General features: G+C 40.0%; 1 protein-coding gene across 16 annotated transcripts in view; it reads right to left on the bottom strand.

Annotated features, from left to right (window-relative positions):
- AREL1 (apoptosis resistant E3 ubiquitin protein ligase 1) overlaps positions 1-21,645 on the bottom strand; it is an 86,265-nt gene that overhangs the window by 41,252 nt on the left and 23,368 nt on the right. For 9 of the 16 annotated variants that reach the window (XR_009184925.1, XR_009184929.1, XR_009184930.1 and 6 more), the window contains 4 exons: positions 13,218-13,538; positions 8,886-8,946; positions 7,692-7,918; positions 6,527-6,764 (listed from right to left, as the gene is read on the bottom strand). Coding sequence is in view for 8 of the 16 variants with exons in the window: in XM_058293071.2 (XP_058149054.1) it covers positions 6,527-6,764; positions 7,692-7,918; positions 8,886-8,901 (481 nt within the window). In the remaining 8 variants the exon portion in view is untranslated. The remainder of the gene's footprint in view (positions 1-6,526; positions 6,765-7,691; positions 7,919-8,885; positions 8,947-13,217; positions 13,539-21,645) is intronic. The other 7 variants (XR_009184931.1, XR_009184934.1, XR_009184932.2 and 4 more) reach the window with 1 other exon arrangement.

Here is a 21,645-nt window from a genome sequence, read left to right as displayed (position 1 = left end):
AGATTTTCGGTCACATATATGTTACCAGAATAAAAAATTTAAAAAATAAACCATAGAACTGTATAACACAGTGAACACTAATATAAACCATGGACTATAGTTAGTAGTACAATTATAAAAAATGTTCTTCCATGAATTGTTAACAAAAACAAGGGAGTGCATGGAAACTCTATTTTATGCATGATTTCTCTGTAAACCAACTTTCTAATAAACAAAAATTTAAAAAATTAGGGTGATTTAAAAAACACACAAGGCTTATATGTTGAAAACAATAAAATGCTGATAAATGAAATAAAGATCTAAATTAATGGTGAGGCTTATCATACCAAATCTTCTAAAATTGTTAACACAATTCTTACTAAAATTCAAGCATGATTTTTTATAGATATAGGCAAGATTATTCTTGAATTTATGTGGAAAGGCAGAGGACCCAGAATAGCTACAACAAATTTGAAAGAGAAGAGTCAGTTTACGCAATTTCAATATTTCTTATATAGCTACTCAAAGTAATCAAGACTGTGCTATTGGCGGGGGGAAGGAACAGAACAGGGAACCCAGAAATAGTTCCACACATACATGCCCACCTGATTTTTGACAAAGGTACAAAAGCAATTTAATGGAGGAAGGACAGCCTTCTTGACAAATGATGCTGGAATAGATATCCATGAACATAAAAATGAACCTTGGGAAGCAGATGCGGCTAGAGCGATTGAGCTCCTGCCTACCACATGGGAGGTTCCAGGTTTGGTTCCCTGTGCCTCCCGGAGAAGATGAGCAGCTGGTACGATTGGCAGGTACGGTAAGCTGATGCAACAAAATGATACAACAAGGACACATAAAGAGGAGGGAAAATGAGAGACACAAGAAAGCAGGGAGCTGAGATCACTTAAGCAACTGAATGCTTCTCTCCCACACAGGAGGTCCCAGGTTTGGTTCCTGATACCTTCTGGGGAGAGGACGAGCAGACACAGAGAGCAACAGCGAATGGACACAGAGGGCAGACAGTGAGTGCAAACAATGTGGGGGGGGGGGGGATAAATAAATAAAATAAATCTTAAAAAAAAAAAGAAGAAACTCAACCTAAATCTGACAACTTATACAAAAATTAACTCAAAATGGATCATAGCCTCAAATACAAAATGTAAAATTATAGAACTTTTAGGAAAAAAACATAGGAGAAAGTCTTCAGAATCTACTTGTCAAAAAGTTATTACACTTAACACCAAAAGCATGATCCATAAAAGGAAAAATTAATAAATTTTATTTATGAAATTTCAAGTATTTGCTCTGTGAAAGACCTGTTTAGAGGGTAAAAAGACAAGCTACAGACTGGAAGAAAATATTTGCAAACCATATATCCAACAAAGGACTAATATCCAGAATATATAAAGAACTCTCAAAACTCAACAGTAAAAAGAAAATCAGACAATTCAATTAGAAAATGGGCAAAAAACATGGAAAGCAATTTTACCTATGAGGATACAGAGATGGCAAGTAAGTACATGAAAAAGATATTTGACCTCATTAGCCATTAGGGAAATGCAACATAAACTCATGATGAGATATCACCGAACACCCACCAGAATTGCTAAAGTAAAAAAATTGTGACAACAACCAGTGTTGGTGAGTATGTAGAAAAACCGGATCACTCATGCCTTGCTGGTAGGAATGCAAACTGGAAGTTACTCGAAAACAGTTTGCTGGTATTTTAAAAAACTACACCACCATATGATGCAGCAATTGCACTCCTAAGCATTTATCCCAGAGAAAGGCAAATTTATGCTCATCAAAAAAACTAGGTGAAGAATTTTTTTGTTTGTCTGGTTTTTATTATTATTGATATAATGAAAATGCTCTAATAATGATTGAAGTGATGAATGCACAACCATGTGATTATACCAAATTCCACTGATTATACACTTTGGATTAACTATATGCTTTTATAATATGTATCAGTTTAAAAAAAAACAAACCTGCACACAAATGTTCACAGCAGGTTTATTTAATTTTTAAAAAAGATATATTTATTTCTCTCCTCTTCTCCCCACCGCCCCAGTTGCCTGTTCTCTGTGCCTATTTGTTGCGTGTTCTTTGTCCGCTTCTATTGTTGTCAGCAGCACGGGAATCTGTGTTTCTTTTTGTAGCGTCATCTTGTTGTGTCAGCTCTCCGTGTGTGAGGCACCATTCCTGGGCAGGCTGAACTTTCTTTCACGCTGGGTGGCTCTCCTTATGGGGCGCACTCCCTGTGCGTGGGGCTCCCCTACATGGGGGACACTCCTGCGTGGCATGACACTCCTTGCGCACAACAGCACCGCACATGGGCCAGCTCCAAACGGGTCAGGGAGGCCCGGGGTTTGAACTGCGGACCTCCCATGTGGTAGACAGACGCCCTAACCACTGGGCCAAGTCTGCTTCCCAGCAGGTTTATTTTTAACAGTCCCAAATCAGCAAAATTCCAAATGTCCTTCAACGAGTGAATGGTTACTAACTGTGGTACATTCACATCACAGAATACGACTCAGTAATAAAAAAGAACCAACTATTAATACACCCAGCAACCTGGATGAATCTCCACAGAACTGTGCTGGGTAAAAAAGGCTAATCCCAAAAGGTTCCATACTATATGATTCCATTTATACAACACTCTTGAAATGACAAAATTATAGAATTGGAAACCAGATTAATGGATTGTCAGGGGTTAAGGAAAGGATGGGTACAGAAGGAGAAACAGATGTGGCTATAATAGAAAGACAACATGAGGAATCTCTGTCATGATGGAAATCTTCTCTATCTTGATTGCATCAATTTCAGTATCTTGGTTGTGATATTGTACTACAGTTTTGCAAAATTATTACTGTAGGGTGACACTGGGGAAAGGATACATCAAATCTCTCTGTATTCTCTGCCCCCTCCCCCTTCCTTTTCTTTTCTTTTTTAGCTCCTGGCATTCAAGGAAAGGTCTGTCATAACACTAGCTAGATGCAAGCTTAAAGTATAGATGTCTTGGTCTAAATTCCTGTGTAACCCATTAAAATATCAAAATGTCAGGTTTCTACAAAAGATTACCAAGCATATGAAAACAAGAAGCAATGGTCCAGGCAAAGAAGAAGATTAAAGCATTAGGAATCAATGAGGAAGACCAGGTCTCAGACATACTAGACAAAGACTTTTAAAAATGTTCTAAATATGTTCATAAAATGAGAAAAAAGAAAACATGGACAAAGAACTAAGGAAATCAGGATAATGCTAGATCAGCCCAAAGAGAAAAACAATGGAGAGATGGAAATTATTAAAAGGAACTAAACTGAGCTGACGAACATAACAGAAATTAAAAATTCTCCAGAGGGGTTCAACAGCAAATTGGTAATCTATAAGCTTCCATGCAGTTTAATTTGTCATGAAGAGCTATTTATTGTGTAACTCACATGGAATTTCTAAAAACTGAGCCTGGTTCAGAAAATAATTTAGGGAATAATATAGGGAAGCAGACTTGGCCCAATGGACAAGGGCGTCTGTCTACCACATGGGAGGTCCATGGTTCAAACCCCGGGCCTCTTTGACCCATGTGGAGCTGGCCCACATGCACTGCTGATGTGCGCAAGGAGTGCCCTGCCACGCAGGGGTGACCCCTGTGTAGGGGAGCCCCACGCGCAAGAAGTATGCCCCATAAGGAATGCCGCCCAGCACGAAAGAAAGTTCAGCCTGCCCAGGAATGGCACCGCCCACATGGAGAACTGACGCAGCAAGATGACGCAACAAAAAGAAACACAGATGCCCGGTGCCGCTGATAAGGACAGAAGCAGTCACAGAAGAACACACAGCAAATGGACACAGAGAGCAGACAACTGGGGGGGGGGGGGGAGGGGAGAGAAAATAAAGAAAAATAAATCTTAAAAAAAAAAAAACAACTATATACACTGAATTAAATATATTGCTATTTCAAAAAATTTCATTTTTAATTACACAAATGTTTGTGATTTACCTTTTTTTGTTTGTCCCCAAGAGCATCATCAATCTTAAATGAAATGCATCAACAACAATGGTTAACTTTGAGAGAAAGAAGATAGGTCTCAAAACACAAAAGATACTAGAAGGGATGTCAACAAAAATGGCAGCATAAAGGCCTCCAAAAATGCAGCAAGAAAACTTGCACCCCCCAAAAAATGTGGTCAGAATCAACTATTTTTCAGAACTCTGGAAATGAAAGATTAACAGCAATACAGGAAGAGTTATTTTTTTAAAAGGCTGAATATTTGTAAGAACACTTCTGTGGTATTCTAACTTGCCTTGATCCCATTCCCCACTCTCTAGCTCTGCAATAGCCTTGAAAGGTAATAGCCAATATTTACAGTGAAAACCAGAAACTTGGCAGCCACCAGAGAGAGCAGAATGGCCCAAAAGCGCTTTCGAAGCCTCATTCCCAGAGAACTGTCAATATTTGACCTGACCTGCCTGGTGTTTTCCTAGAAGACCCCACCTGGAACTGTTTGTACATGACCTAATGTGGAGCTTGCTCAAAGTGAAAAGCCTTTGCTTGGGGGCAGATGTTGAAAATAAATACTGGTAATTAACTTCCAGGCTGTCTGAGGAGGTGAAACAAACAAGAGATTAACTAGACATCTTAAAATTGAAAAATCCCTGAAGATTTTGAAAACGTCCAAACTATTCCTAAGAAATTAGATGGCAAGGCACAAGTATAAGTCTGTTTCCATGCTCAGGAAAGAACTAAAAAGCTACTTGTTAGAGAAAAATGATACTAACTGGGACATGGAGACTGACGATTGCAGGCAGGAAATTTATTGGGAAGCTCTCCCAGTGAAGGGGGTCTGAAGAACAGACTGCAGCCCCCCCCCCCACCAGCATAGGTGGGGTCTGAAGAGAGACTTCAGTCCCTCTGTTACTGTCCTTTTAACTGCATTTGAATCTATAATTATCTCAACATAAAATGTTTCATTTTTAAGAAGTGCCCATACATAATTACATGAATTGTTCTCCCTTGATGGCAAGGAGGTGGGGTTCTGATAACTCTGATAACTCTTGTGGCCTCTAAGTGAGGCCTTCAAGCACAGAAGGAGATATATAGGGGGGGGAAGATGGCTTGAGAGCCACCTTATCCAGAGCCTTTTTTGTTAGGAGAAAAAGAAAACCGAGGACCAGTCAAGCAAAGATACAAATCTCCTCAAAGCCCCTATCATTATGGTCTGATTTCAAAAGGTACCAAAGGTCCTATCATTTCTGTGAATACCAAACTGGCCAGTATCTAATGACACCCTCAAAAGAAAGCCATGCATGATGGGAAGATGGGAATTCTATACATTCTATGTTGCAGCACCAGGAGTCAGGGAAGTACACTTTTAGACTTTGAAGCCAGTGAGTATCTGTCATGTGGCACAAAGAACATGAGGACAAAAAACAGAGATAAAGGCCTCAATTGTTAGACAACAGAAGCTTGGGCAGGCATTCTTCAGTGAGAAGTAAAACACAGCAGATGTGGGATTAGGGTCAAGGTGCTTTTACATGTAAAGGTTTCAAAAATCAGAAGATTTACCTCTTCTCTATTCTGGCACCCTTACACCTTAAGAACTTACCAGGCTGATGATCCACCAATCCCACAGCTAGAGAAATGAAAACATGACCACACAAAAACTTGTACATGAATGTTCATAGCAGCATTACTCAGAATAGTCAAAAAGTGGAAACAACCCACACGTCCATCAACTGATGAATGGATAAAGAAGATTATTAGGAAATTTTTTTAAAAAGTACTGATTTATGGATGAAACCAGACACAAAAGCCACATATTTTATGATTCCATTTATGGGAAATGTCCAGAATAGGCAAATCTATAGAGACAAAAAATAGATTAGTGGTTGCCTAGAGTCAGGGAGGGGTAGGTATTGTGGGAAAACGGGGAATGACTGTTTATGGGTATGGGGTTTCATTCTGGAGTGATGAAAACATTCTGAAATTCATGTGGTGACAGTTGCTTAACTCTGCCAATATTAAAAGCCATTGAGGGAAGCGGACTTGGCCCAGTGGTCAGGGCGTTTGTCTACCACATGGGAGGTCCATGGTTCAAACCCCGGGCCTCCCTGACCCATGTGGAGCTGGTCCACGTGCAGTGCTGATGCACTCCAGGAGTGCCCTGCCACGCAAGGGTGTTCCCGCGTACGGGAGCCCCACATGCAAGGAGTGCACCCCGTAAGGAGAGCCGCCCAGCAGGAAAGAAAGTGCAGCCTGCCCAGGAATGGCACTGCACACATGGAGAGCTGACACAACAAGATGACGCAACAAAAAGAAACAGATTCCCGTGCTGCTGACAACAACAGAAACAAAGAAGAACACGCAGCAAATAGACACAGGGAACAGACAACCGGGGGGAGGGGAGGGAAATGAAATAAATAAATAAATCTTAAAAAAAAAAAAGGCCATTGAATCCTGTAGTTTAAATGGATGAATTGTATGGTATGTGAATTAAATTTCAATAAAGATCTTATTATTTAAAAAAAGAAAAACAGAACCTACCAGGTTGAAAAATTTTGTAGTAGGGACTATAGGCCACATTTAATCCACCAAGCTTCACCGTGATTTCATAACGCCCAGCCCTGCGCACAGTGAAGGCCACCTTCACCACATTGGAATTGGGCTCCTGGAGGACTTCCTGAGTCACTGGAATTTCCACTGCTAGCTCAACATGAGAGATGTGCACTCTTAGTCCCACAGGCCGAACTGCAGGGAAAGGCTGCCCATTCTTATAGAAGAGCTGTAGTGGGGAGAAGAGGGGTACCTATTAGTGATCAGAGGGAGAAAATCATTCCCTGCGTGACTAGAAAGAGCATGGGAGAGAAAGGAGGTAGCAGATCACAATGGTAAATGCCAGCCCCACCTGCTTCTACAGTCCTGCTCACGAAAGCACAGAGAAAACATTTTCTCAATACTTTAGTTAAATCTTGTACATATTTTTAATACGTTCAGAGGACAGGGGTAAAATATACCACTGAATCAAGAACACATTAATTTAAACTTGGTATTTCTGAACCACAAATGCTGCTTCCTTGGCACTCCCCTCCCCAACTCACCAGCCCTTTATATTATATTATGAATGCTCACCCAAACTTAAAAAGGTAAGCCAGCCAGGACCATTGGTACTGAATGACTAAAGCACCAGGCAAGGGGAGGTGAGGGTTCAGGCTCTCAAGCCAAGCATAATGCTGCAGAGGTGAAATCACTGTAGAGGTGACCAAACTTTTCCTGTAAAGTGTCAGATAGTAATTATTTCCATCTTTTCAGGCCATATGCAATTACTCAAATGTTGTAATTACTCAAGTGTGAAAGCAGCCATTGTCAATACATAATGAATGAGTATGGCTATGTTCCAATAAAGCTTTATTTACAGAAATAGGTGGCAGGCTTGATTTAGTCCTCAGACCACAATGTGCTGATCCCTGATCTACAACATCTACTTTACTCAGTAGGATTTTTCTTATTTTGAAAAGGTAACATTAAGCTTTATCCCTCTTCATAGCTAAGCACCTGTTACACCAAAATGAAACAGAAATTCCTAACTCTTCAGATATTAACTATTCCTAGTTTTCTGTAAGGGGCTGAGAGACCAACAGATTGCATAAGGCTCTGGAAGGCAAGTTATGCAGAAATTCCAGTGGATATGGAGACAGAAACATTCCCTTACATGCACTCGGAAGGCCATGCTGTGGCCCACCTCATAGGGGTCCTTCCAATCCCAGGAGACTTTGCAAGACCGGGGATCCAGGTAATTTCCCCGCACGTAGTCATAAATAGTCCGGTCCCCTCGGCGCTCACGGTCCTCATTCTGGAGGAAGCTGACTACACGTGCGGCAAGCTCAAAGAGGAACTTAATTGTGAAGAAGAATGCAACCACAGACACTGTGATTCCACCTATGTAAAAGAGAGAACATATATCACCTGCCAGTCACACTTTATAGCTTCTCATTATGGAACAGGCTAGCCATCTCTCAAAAACTAAGGAAATCAGGATGAGACTGCAAGATCTGCAAAGAAACACTGTACTGGGCCTGGGCCATTACTCCTGAGGGTAACGAAAAGAACTTCCATTCAAGGGTCAGCAACCAAAGTCCTTGGGCCAAATCCCACCTATTGCCTATTTTGGTAAATAGCAAATTTCACTGGAGCACAGCCACCCCATTCGTTTACATATTGTTAATGACTGCTTCTGTACTACACCGGCAGAGGTATGCAGCTGTGACAAAGAAAGGCCTTATAGCCCACAAAACTGAAAATATTTGCTATCTAGCCCTTTACAGGAAAAGTCTGTCATGCCTTGTTCTATACCATGTACCACATATAAAAATTACAACCTCCCACCCTACTTCCTGCATGTGCTGGGCCCTCACAGAAGCAGTAAAAAGGAATGTGTATTCTGTTCTCTCCACTTGGAAGCCTTCCCCTCCCTGGTTCTCTTGGAAAAACGACCTCATCCTTCAAGTCCCACTTCAGGGAACAAATCTTCCATAACGTCCCATTCAATCCCCCAACTCAGTTAGGGATTCCTTTTTCTGGGCTCCCTCAAACTCCTGAACATTTCACCTATTGTAATTTTTTTTCTTTTTTTCATTTGATCATCTCCCCCTTCATGTTATGAAATCCTTGAAGGCAAATTTTTGCCTTAGTCGACTTTGACTCTGCAGTAAACAGTGTCTGGCACTGACTATAATTACTCAATAAATATTTCCCAAATGAATGAATCCCACTGCCAACTCTGAGAAGGCAAGGCTGGAAATATTTCTTGGTCTATTTTCAAGGGTAAAAAGGGTATATAAGAGACTAAAAGCATGTAAGCAACCCTAACAAAAAGATAATAAAGAGAACTCTTTCCATAACTTACCAATAACGTAAAACATCAGGTCCCTTCAATGCCAACATACAGTCGAGGATCACAGCTGCAGCTGCAAAGAAAAATTTGTTTAGTCTTTTCCACAACTCTTCCTTACAGCCTTCTCAGTGAGACAAAAATCAGTGTATGGCTTGAGCCAACCAACTCTAATCTAGAACCTTAACTATCCCTGCCTCAGGTACCCTAAGACATATTTCAGAGAAACAAAAGGCTGCATCACTCCCCCTAAAGACTTCCAATCAACCAATCACCCCAGGAATACCACAAACAGCCACTTATTTTATCACTAATTACAAAATGCAATAACACGGTTTTTGTCTTCTTAAATTCCAAGACAGTTTTCCTCTCCCATGCAAAGTGGTGCTAATTAACATAAGCAAAGAGGATAATGGAGTCAGTCTCCCCTTACATTTGCCTTCTGGAAGTAATTCATCTAAGTAGAAACAGCTACATAAAATGTTGATTTTAAAAAGCAAGTATTATCATCATTTGACATTATGTAATTAAAATGAACTCTGGGTCATCCCAAAAATAAACATTTGGTCTATAAGAAAGTCTTTTATGCTGTTACCTAATGGGCCCTGTGGAAGATGAGTTCAGGAAAGAGGCTAAGGAGAGGAAAAAAGAAGGCTAGACTTCTTATCCAAAGGTCAGAACAGCTGAAATAGGGGACTGAGTTTGAGGGGAATTTTCACTATTATTAAAGATGTTTCCAGAATAAAAGACTTCAATTTCATCATTCATTTGAACCATCCTAAGGTACCTTGTAATATATACTGACATCATATCTTATGCACTTAGTATAGGCTAAGCAGCACTCCATTCTATAATGCACTGAACTGAAAACTTTCTTTTCAAAGCAATATATATATTAAAGTTACCAATGTCATCTTGACCGAGAACCTCCTATCAGCACTAGAATATTACTTAAAAGACAGATGAAAATCTCTAGGCTCATATTTGGGAGGGACCAAAACAACTTTTTTAAAAAAACAGAGTATGCTTTACATCTTGATTATGTAGAAAAAAATTAAGAGAAAGGGAGACAGAAATAGCCATTAGTTCCTCTGAAAACAATATGCCCAATAGAACTCACAGAGACTAGGTAATTTGAGGAACGACCTTCACAAGTTTCATAGAAACCCCTATTCAAACTGGTATCTAAAGTCCTACCAGAAAAGAAACCCATACTTGGAACACTAGAACTGTCAATAAATATGCATTAAGGTAACTCCAAAAGGGTCTATTATGAAGAGGTAATTGTGATGGCAAGGCTAACCAGTCAACTCCACCAGGTAATTGTATCCAGTTGTTTGGTTAAGCAAGCTCTGGGCTAACTGTAATACAAGGACATTTATGGACTTTAGTCACCAGTGACTTTACTGCATGGATAGCTGATTACATTTACATCAATCAGGGAGATTGCCATCAGCAATGAGTGACACTTTATCCAATCAGCTGAATGCCTTAAAAGGGGACATGATTTCAGCATTCAAAGAGAATTTCCTTTTGGACAGCCAAGGTCTCCCAGAAACTCATCAAGGACCTTCACTGGACTTTCATCAGAGCCCTGGTTTGCAGTCTGCTGACCAAACCTGAACTTGTGTATCCCCACGGTCATGTGAGAAACTCTTAAAAAATTGCATACTATTGATAGATATCTCCTTGATTCTGTTTACCTAGAGGACCCTAACTAATACACTAATAAACAGACCAAAAATATGGGATCGCAACTATTGAACCTCCTTCCCAAGTAAACTCCTCATCTCCTGGAACCCTATACTGAAAAGATGTTATCTTTCAAAAACCATAATCTTCCTATACCTTAATGGATGTGCTAGATGACCTGGGACCAAAACCACCAGTTTAACTGTGTTAGGTACTCCCTTGGCTAGACGCCAACCAGTCTGATCTTGGATGTGAAATCTCCAGTCCTCAGGAAGTCACAGCACTCAGCAGAAAACGAAGTCTATGTGGCTGATGGTGCAGTACTTTGATCCCAAGTCTCTTCTTGTTCCTTGGAGCAATAAAGGCAGTGCCAAATTTATGGCACAAGCTAATGAATGCTGGGAAAATTCCTTATTAAGTATCTCTGGCAACTACAACCATCTTCTCTGTGAAAGGCAGTTGAAAAGCAGTCAGTGAGAAGCCTGGAGACCAGTCCCAGGGCTGTAACTCACTTTGTGACCTGTCTGGTCATCAGAATTCTCATTGCTGCAGAAAGAGCTGGGATTTAATTATTTCCAGGCACCATCTCCTGTAGTGTGACATGACTTCAATGTAAATGCCTGTAGCCATCAAGCCTCTAAAACCAAACAGTATAACAAATAATAAAGTTTATAGAGTAAGGACATGGATTCTCAAGCTAAACTGTCCAAATTCAAATCCTGGCTCTGCCACTTGCTATGTGACCTTGGACAAGCTATTTAATCTCTCTCCATAGCATCAGTTTCCTTATCCACAAATAGGCATAATAGCTGTATGTACCCCTAAGGGTGTTGTGAGGATTAAATGAGTTAACACAGGTAAACACCTCAGAATAGTGTCTGGCATATAGTGAGTTTTCACTAAGTTCTAATTATTATTATAATTGTTATCAAAGTAATAAAGTATCACTACTTTTCTGATTCTGAGGTCTAGGTGAAATCCTATCTCCCCTCCCTGAAATTTTCCCTTATCATCAATTTAGAAATCCCTTCTCTCCTCTAAAGTTCCCATACTACTTTTGCTTTAATCCTATAACACTTTAGTCACCCTTGTTTGTTTTACTTTCCACACCAGAATAGTAAATAATGAGGCCAAAACTCACCTTAAAAATCCTCAATAGCATCCAACAGAATTACATACAGTAATTGCAATAAAAATGAATAAAACATCTGCTAAATGAAGAGGGTCAAATGTTTGTTCTTTCCTTTGTCCAGAATGGCTAAGAACTAGGACTTTTCTAGATATAGCCTTCCTTTTAGATAAAAAGACTTCTCTAATTAGCAGAATATTCATTGAGCCACGGGTTATAAACTCTTCAGATCAAAGTTGCCAATTTAATGCAATTTAACAAGTCCTTATATATCAACTACCCACCCCTAGTTTCTCTCCATGGTTCTCATGAACACAGGGTATAGTATCCAGCTTTAGGGTCCTTATTATGATTTCAATATCTTAAGCTATCATTTGTCTACAACAGTTTCTACAGCACCCTCCACTTTCTGCTGCTCACATTCCTCCTTCATAAAATTATTTTAGAACTCTTCCCAGTCTAATTTAAACACAAAGAAACAGTAGACTAAAACTGTCATGCTATTTTATACAGTTCAGTTACATGGGTATTTCGTTTGTTTTCAAATTCAACTCTTTAGTGTCCTTGTTGAGCAAACTGATACTCTAACCTGGCAGAATAATGGCAGTAGAGCCAAATAACAGTTACCACTCTATTGATCCATTTATTATAGATCAAGCACTGGGCTAAGTGCTTTACATATGTTAGGCAAAGTAATTGTCAAAACAACTTGGGCAAATAGACACTATTATTCTCATTTCACAGATTTAAAAAAAAAAAGAAAAAAGAAAAACTAGGCTTAGAGTAACCTGCTTAACATCTCACAGGTAAAGGACAAGCTGAGGCTCAAGCTCATGTCTTATTAACTCTGAAGCCCAATGCTCTTAATCTCATACAATTCTGAATCATGAAAAAGACTGGAGTCATAGGGATAAGGAAATATTGGGAAAGAGAAAATACTTCAGAAAAAAAGATAAAGTACGAAAAACAACACATCACTCTTGTGGTGAGGAATCTCACAGAAGGTTAAAATTAGAAAGATAGACTCTTCTGGTTTTATTATCTTTTGAAATAAAAATGAAGCATGATAAAGGAAAATGGAATGCAGTACCAATTATTAATACCTAGTGCAGAAATATCACTTCCTTACTAAAGGATCCTGGGCAAGTTGCTTAATACCACAGAACTCTGGCACATATTACCCACAAAGGAGGGGGAAATACTTGTTCAAGGGAATGTTAGAAAGTCGTGAGACAAGCTTATTATTCTAAAACTCATTGGATTTTTTGGAGTATAAAGATATACAACTACAATATCAGATAAGTTTTAGTCTTAACACTGAAATTCACTTGTGAATAAGTAATTTCCCAGGAATGGAGAATTGGTTTCTTCTTATTCAAAGTTATTCTGCTGGGTACAGAATTAATTCTCACTGTAACTGTGCCTTTCAACAGCTATCCCTTGCTGAAAGAACTTAGGAACTGGTCACTGAATCCATGTTCTACGTTCAAGTAACAATTGTACCTTAATTCATTCTATGGTCTTACCTTTAAACGAGGGCCCATGTTCTGAGAACTGAATGGAGCATTCCTTTCACCAAAACAGATAACTTTTGCCTCCTTTCACCTTGTCTTCCAACTTCCACATTGAAGAAAAAAGCCACAATGTCAACAGAATGGGTCTGTCCATCAGACCATCACTGAGAATGTGTCACAATAAGCAGAGGATCAATGTTTTTGGAATGAACTGAGTGAATTCCAGGGTAGAGAAATATAAGCGAAGAATATATCATCCATGGACTTCTCTCTAGTGCAGGGTGCGAACAAGTGCCACCAGATGCATATGTTATGGTGTTTCAGGATCCTACCCTAAAAAGAAAAATGGGTGAGAAGGATAGGTATTTATTTCTGAAAAAGAATTTCCAGGAAATAGCAAAGAAACAGTAGAACAGGTAGTAGAAACACTGGGTTCCCTGAAATAATGAAGGGTTGGTAAACTCTTAACCAAACTTTCCCCAATCAAATCTCTACAGTTCCCCTGAGGTCATTCTCTAACTACACAAGAAGTTAATTGCCAACCTCATGCCCTATAACTGTCATTCCCAGAAGGAAGCTCAGGCACTTTAGCTGACTCTAACCCTTCAGGAGAAACAAACTAGAGCCTTATAACAAAGACATGCCCAGTTTAACTTGGCTAGAGCTCAGGGTCTGGGAAAAACCTTAAAGGGAAATCAGACAAAAGGATAGGGGCCAGATTATGGAGAGCCTGATAAGCCATGATAAGGACTCAAGACAATATTCAGTTGGAGAGGGGAAACTACCAATGAGCTTTAAAACCACTATGCAGCCTATTCCCTTTGTATTCATGTATGCGTTTGCAAGACATGGTTAAACAAAGCTGACTTTATGTTTACAGGAGTAAAATATGCTATTAAGAGTGGAAAAATAATCTGTGAATTTTCAAGATAAAGTCACTAAGTAGAGCCCAGTAAAGTCAGTTGGTAACTCCCAAAGATATACACGTATTCATGTCACAGAAAGGTAGTTTATGGCAACACTGCCATAAAATTAAAGAGATTACAAATCAGTAATAAATGAAAAGAGTTCTTACCACATAGCAGAAACTATTCTCAGTGCTTTATGTAACTCTGTAATTCCTCATAACAACCCCAAGACATAGATATGATTATTCCTACGCACAGATGAGAAAACTGAGGCATAGAAAGGTTACGGTACTGGGAAGCAGATGTGGCTCAAGCAATTGGACTTCTGCCTACCACACCGGAGGTCCTGCTTTCAGTTTCCAGTGCCTCCCGGAGAAGGCGAGCTGCCACGATGGGGAGGAGGGGTGAGCTGACGCAATAAGATGATGCAACAAAGAGACACAAAGAGGAAAGACAATGAGAGACATAACAAACCAGGGAGTTGAGTTGGCTCAAGTGATTGAGCGCCTCTCTCCCACATGGGAGGTCCCAGTTCCCAGTGTCTCCTAAAGAGAAGACAAGCAGACAACAGCGATCACACAGCAAATGAACACAGAGAGCAGATAGTGACCACAAACAACGAGGGGGCACATGGAATGAATTTAAAAAAAAATAAAATCTTTAAAAAAAAAAAAGGTTAAGGTACTTTCCCAAGATTACACACAAAAAGGGGTAGAGCTAAGATAAGTCAAACCCACAGAAACTGAACCCAGACTCATGCTTTTAATAACTATTCTACCAAGGAAGAAAACAAAATATGAACAAGAGCAAAAGAACAGAACGAGTGAAGGCCAGCAGACCAAATAAGTTGGCAAACATTTATAATGAAAAATAAATAAGTAAATGTCTTTGTTTGAAAATATGGCAATAGACTTGCCAAGTACAAGAGCCAAAACCTGGGTCAACTAGCAACTGAAATCAGCTTAAAGAATCCACAAACAAGAGAATAGTTACATAAACTATAAGAGATTTATATGATAGAATATTATATAAGCATTAAAACTGGCTTTTCAGGAATAACAATACCAGTAAACCCTCAAAAATAAAATATTAAACGAAAAAGTCGGCACAAAATTATTTATATAGCAAGAACACAATTTTAGAAATACTACATAAAGAAGACTAGAGGGAAAAACATAATTGTTAAAAGTCATCTCTTAGTGTATGGAATTAAAAGTAATTTTTATTTTTTATCTGTACCTTTTAGCGTTTTCCAAATTCTTAATGATATGTAAAAAGCTATACTTCTTAGAGACTGTTCTCCTAAAAGGGGGGGGAGAACAGGCAAATTATCCTTTTTCTTTTTCCAAATAAGGAGAGTATAAAGAAATTAGTAGAATCACTGAATTTTTATTTCTATTATCATGATCTTGGTGGATCTCAATCTTGTGATCAATTATTTGATCATTAAAAGTTTAAAAAATCTTAGCCCTAACCTAATCTTTACTGCCCCCACCATGAACTACCATTCCTACCCCATGCTTGAGTATCTCTAGTGAGTTTTAAGACCCAACTCAAGCACTACCACTACCCCAACTTTCTGATCCAGCCTGAGGCCCCTCTAAGGCCTCCCCCTACACCAAACAGAACCAATCACTTTCTCCTCTGTGATATTCCTATGCTGAAAATATCTCATTATAATATTTATTAGTCTACATGTATTAAAAATATGTTTTGGGAAGTGGATGTGGCTCAACTGATACAGCATCTGCCTACCATATAGGAGGTCCAGGGTTCAAACCCAGGGCCTCCTGGCCCATGAGGTGAGCTGGCCCATGCGTGGCTCTGCCGCACCGAAGGAGTGCTATGCCAAGCAGGGGTGTTCCCCATGTAGGGGAGCCCCACACTGAGCTGCCTGGTGCGAGAAAAGTGCAGCCCGCCCAGGAGTGGCACTGCACACATGGAGAGCTGATGCAGCAAGATGACGCAACCAAAAAGAGAAACAGATTCCTTGTGCTGCTGAGAACACAAGTGGACACAGAAGAACACACAACAGTGGGGGAGGGGGGGAGGAAGGGGAGAGAAATAAATAAAACAAATCTTAAAAAAAAAAAAAAAAAAGAAGTGTGTTTGTACAACAGTCTCTCCTATACATTGTGGGCTATCTGAGGACACTGACTAGTTCTTACTCAACTTTGTCTCCCAATAGGTAGGATGGTGTTCAGCCTTACTCCCCAGAGTCTATACTTTCACACAATCCCTAGGTGATGTGTATACACCTTCAAGCACTGGTCTACACTCTAGAAGGTAGGTCTGCATCTCTAACAGCTCTCAGGTCATGCTGATGCTACTGGTCTTCAGACCACACCCTGAATATCAAGGTCTGGTGGTACAGGGGTTAGCAAACTATGGCCGAAAGCCAAATCCAGAGTGTCACCTATTTTTGTAAAAAACATTTTAGTGGATAAAAAGAAAAAGGGGAGCAGATGTAGATGGTTGAGGGCCTGCTTCCCATGCATGAGGTCCTGGGTTCAATCCCTGGTACAAAACAAAAAACCAAAACAACAACAAAACCAAAAAAGCATTTTAATGGAATACAGTCATGTTCATTCATTTACATATTGTCTATGGCTGCCTTCACACTACAAAGGCACGGTTGAGTAGTTGTGACAGAGACATCTGGCCTGCAAAACCTAAAACATTTACCATATGCCCCTTTATAAAGAAAATTTACTGATCCCTGCTGTAGAGGTCTAAGTCTTAAAGCTACTTAGTCTTAAAGTGTCTTGCATAATTGAACACATTTCTATGAATCAAAGAAAGCAAAAAAATCATTTTCTTCCAGTTCTACCATTCCCTTTCAGGAAAAAAGCTACAAAACTTGCCAAATTATGGAAAATTTCTCCTGGCTGATTTCAATTCTTACTTAAAAGCTTTATGTCTCCCACAGCCCAAGTAGGAATTTTACACGATCATTTCCCAAAGTATGTGTTTCATACAATTGTTTGCAGTCCATCAAGGCCATAATTTCCTAAAACCAGTCCTTCAGGGACAAAATACCATACCCATATTCCTAAAATTATTAGAATTACCTATTACTGACTCAGTCTTTACTTTTAAAGTGCTATTCTAAAAAGCTGTGGAAAAAGGATGTGAAAATCTACTTCAGAATTCTAGTGCATAAAAAGGTAGTAGCAGCATACAGGATCTCAAATATCATCTACTGATTTCCACGAAAGAATTCAAGGACAGAAGAATAGAAAGATATTAGCTTTGTAGGATGCAGTCTCCAGCATTCTTTACACAGAAACATCAGCCATGAGTCCAGGGAAATCAAACTAATAAAACAAATCATTTAATTAGCAAAAGGGCCCACAGGTTAGGGAGGTCCAACTAAGGGGGTCCAACAGAAATTATGTGCATCATCAGATACTCTGGATTATTAACTGAGACACTTTGGATTATTTTCCTTTACTTAATTTCACCCTTGGTTTATTCTCCTCAACCCAAAATCCCACCATAAAAGATTGCCCTCCCCCATAAAGTTTATATTCTTGAGATATTTATACAGTTGTGTATTCCTGTTGTCTTGGTTCAGCCAAGTTTTATGGTTTTCATTTCTATTCCTTCCTCATCAGTCAGCCCCTCCAGTCTCAATCATTCCTGCAGGTCTTCTGTGAACTCTCTCCAACTGGTCCCCAGTGATCTGGTAATGAGGTGCCTCCAACTGACTGCAGCCTTCCAGAACAGCCTGGGTAGTCAGAACAAGATGAGCTCAGCCTTCTGGTTCCAGGACATAATATTCCTGAACAGGCAATTCCCCAGATCACAGAAAGCTAGGATGCTACCATATTAAACAATAAGCCCATCCCAGGCTTCCCAGATTTGAGTATGGAGCATAAGAGAATGTGTTACAAGTCAGAGGATAAATGACACATGTTCCTGCAGCATCCATTTTACTAGAGGTATATGTGTGGGGAGAGGGACGGGATATATTTTCACCTTAAAACAATTAGAGACAATAAAATAGAATGAAAGATTAGTAAGAATTTCTACAGTTAAAACAGAAATGTCTAAAATATTGGCAGATATTTTGTATCTGAGGCAGGAAGGCTGCATGGGGCTCTGCTCCCAGTCCTTAAGGAACTACAAATATACCATTACAGGTACTCAAGGCTAAAAGTTTGAAAACCTTACCTGCCCCCTCATCTCAATGTCTCATTTACTGTCCCATAACCACTCATCCCATACACTCACAGTGTAAATGATATTTTTCTGTTCTACATCACTAGATATCTATATTTACTTTCTCTTTGCCTAAAATCACTTGCTAAGACTTTATGTTGCATTTCACTCTGTAATTCACTGAGCACCACCATCTTTAGGTTCCTCTGCATCAGTCATTCTTCTCTCATTTTACATTTTTTGAGCATGTGGTATATGCCAGGCTGTATACTAAAATTGCAGGACTAAGTAAAACAGGTACTTCCTTACTTTCAATGCACTTTGGGGGAGACAGACAAGCAGCCTATGCAATTACACTACAATTACTCAATTCTTTGGCAAATTCCAAAAAGGAAGAATAAGTGGCATGCAGAGGACAGGAAGGACAGAGCTAATTTTGCCTGGGAGAGCAGGGAAAGTCTTTCAGAAGACAATGGAGCAGATTACTTCAGTCTGAGAAAGCATATGCAAGGCAAAAAAAAAAAAAAAAGACTAGTATCTTAAGCAGAAAGAACAGCATAGGCAAAGTGCACAGTCAAGAAAGGGAGTAATGAAAAGTTCAGCGTTCAGCATCATGAAAGCAAAGTGTTATACAAAGACCATCTGGGGCCAAACTAGGGTACAGTATAGGGTAGTGGTTAAACCTCCGAGGCCAGAAGAACACTGTACAGCATCCAAAGAAGAGCAGCAGGAAGAAGCTGATAAACTACAGTGAAGAACAGTAAATTGCTCTCTCTGCACGTGGTGGTACTGGCACTGATCCCACACTCTTGTGGCGCCCATCCCACAGTCTCTAAGCAGGCCACCACAGGGTCCAGTCCCTCGCAAGCTTGCTGGTAACAGAAAGGGACATAAAAATCCTCTTTCCAGAGATCAGGGGTGGGCATAGCTGATCACCCATCAAGGTTTTTGATTAGTAAATTCTGGAGAGGAGGCATGGAGGGGAAGGAGAAACCTGGGCAGGGATCAGCAGCCATTTTGCTTTACCACCACATGATGACACACCAGAATCAAGAGTAGCTGACTTTGGTGAGAAGGCATCTCAGCCTCCTCACTGCTGGAGGTGATGCTGGAGCTTAGGTTATGGCTGCAATCCAACCTGGGTGGAAAGAACCCGGTCCCTACCTTCACTGTGATTTTCAATCAGCCCCACTTCCCCTCATGCTGGGACAGGAGTTAAGGTGGAGGCTACTGGCTTCTTTCTGACTTGGACAAGCTCAAACTTTTGCTGTTCTTAGGACTGGACTTTAGTCAGAAGAATTTACTATCAGTAGCTGAAGTCAGTGCCCGACCATCTCTTCCTCCCCCATTTTTGGAAAATGTAGCTTTCAACTCTAGCCAGGGAATAGCTCCTGAGGTGGCTTGTGCCACCAAGTAGGGGATGGGCACTGGCCTCTGCATTCTGTAATCTTCACTGCAGATGGGCAGTCTTCTCCTTGCATTCTTCCAAGGATGTTGCAGGATGCTCTTCTGGTCTCCTGGAACCCCCAAACAGGTGCTTTAGATAGTTCTGGGTGATTACTTACTGCCCTGTAGCACAAGCTGACTCCAGGAGCTCCTTATTCTGCTGCCATCTTACTGGTTATCTACATTAATAATTTTAAATATGATTTTCTAAAAATTGTATTTTTCCCATATTCTTACAGCACCTTGTAATGGTGATATACATTTGTTCTAGTTTGTAGAACATTCTTGTATTTGTACTATTTACCACAATCCTCATCCACTTTTGGGTTTACTCTGTTTTTTAGTCCCTAGATTCTTCTCTAGCTTCCTTGCTATTGGCATTTATATCCCTACACTAATCCTTTCAGCCACAATCCCATTTATAAACCAGCCATGTTAGTTAAACTCACTATAATGTGTTATCATCAATTCTATCCATTTCCACAATTTGACAGTCAAGATAATTAAAAACTCTACATACATTAAGCATCAACACCCCTTCTTAGCCTTCATCCTATCTCCTAACAATCTTTACTTTATGTGTTTATTCTTCATATTTAGTTCATATTAGTAAGACCATACAATATTTGTACTTTTGTGTCTTGCTTATTTCACTCAGCATAATGTCCTCAAGGTTCATCCATGTTATCATGGATTTGTCATCAGAAACCACGGAGGCAAGAAGATCGTGGAATGCTATATTTAAGATACTGCAAGAGAAAAACTTCCAGCCAAGAATCTTATATCTGGCAAAACTGTCTTTTGAAAATGAGGGAGAGTTTAGAATGTTCACAGATAAATAGAAACTGAGAGAGTTTATAACAAAGAGACCAGCTTTGCAGGAAATGCTATAGTCTGAAAATAAAGACAGGAGAAAGAGGCTTGGAAGAGAGTCTAGAAAAGAAGATTATAACAGTAAAAGTAACTAAAAGTCTCAAGAGTGGTGAAAATGACAGATAAAACCCAAAGTTCAAAAAGGTAAAATAAGAACTATCTTTATAGTAATGACATTGAATGTTAATGGGCTAATCAAAAGACACAGACTGGAAGAATAGATAAGAAAATATGAGCCATCTACATGCTGTCTACAGGAGAATCAACTTAGACCCAAGGATATCAATAGATTGAAAGTGAAAGGCTAGAAAAAGATATCCCATGCATGCAGTAATCAAAGGGGGAAATAAAAGCCAGAGTAGCTATACTTATATCAGTTGAAATAGAGTTTAAAAAGACACTAGTGGGGACACACCAACAAGATGGTGGTGAAGTAAGGAGCTCTTAGAGTCAGCTCCTAGAAGCCGACTTATGGCACAGTAAGTAAATACCCCAAGCTATCTGGACCTAGCTGAAGTACCTGTTTGGAGGTTCCAGGAGATCAGAAGAGTATCCTGCAAAATCCTTAAGGAATGGAAGGAGGACACTGCCCATCTGCAGAGAAGATTTGTAAATAGAGCGCTCCACGCCACAGAGGCTGGTGCCCATCCTCCAATGGAGGCACAAGCCACCTCAGGAGCTATTCCGCAACTGGAATTGAAAGCCCCACTTCCCAAAAATTAAGGAGAAAGAGACAGTTGGGCACCAACTTCAGCTACTGATGAGTAAATTCAGCAGGTTAAAGTATAATCCTAAGAACAGCTAAAGTTTGAACCTGTCCAAGTCAGAAGGAGGCCAGTAGCCGCCATCTTAACTCCACGCCTGGAATGAGGGGAAGCGGAGCAAACTGAAAATCACAGCACTGGTAGAGACCAGCTTCTTTCCATCCAGATCAGATTGCAGCTCTAGCCTAAGCCCCAGCCCCTCCTCCGGCAGGGAGGAAGCTGGGGGGACCTGTGCCAGCCTCTCCAGGAAATTACCAGCCAAGCCACAGAGGTCAGCAGGTGGCT

Source organism: Dasypus novemcinctus, chromosome 3 (assembly GCF_030445035.2).
Source record: "Dasypus novemcinctus isolate mDasNov1 chromosome 3, mDasNov1.1.hap2, whole genome shotgun sequence".
NCBI lineage: Eukaryota > Metazoa > Chordata > Mammalia > Cingulata > Dasypodidae > Dasypus > Dasypus novemcinctus.
The sequence above is the reverse complement of the archived record's forward strand: the minus strand, read 5'-3'. Positions and strand labels throughout refer to the sequence as shown.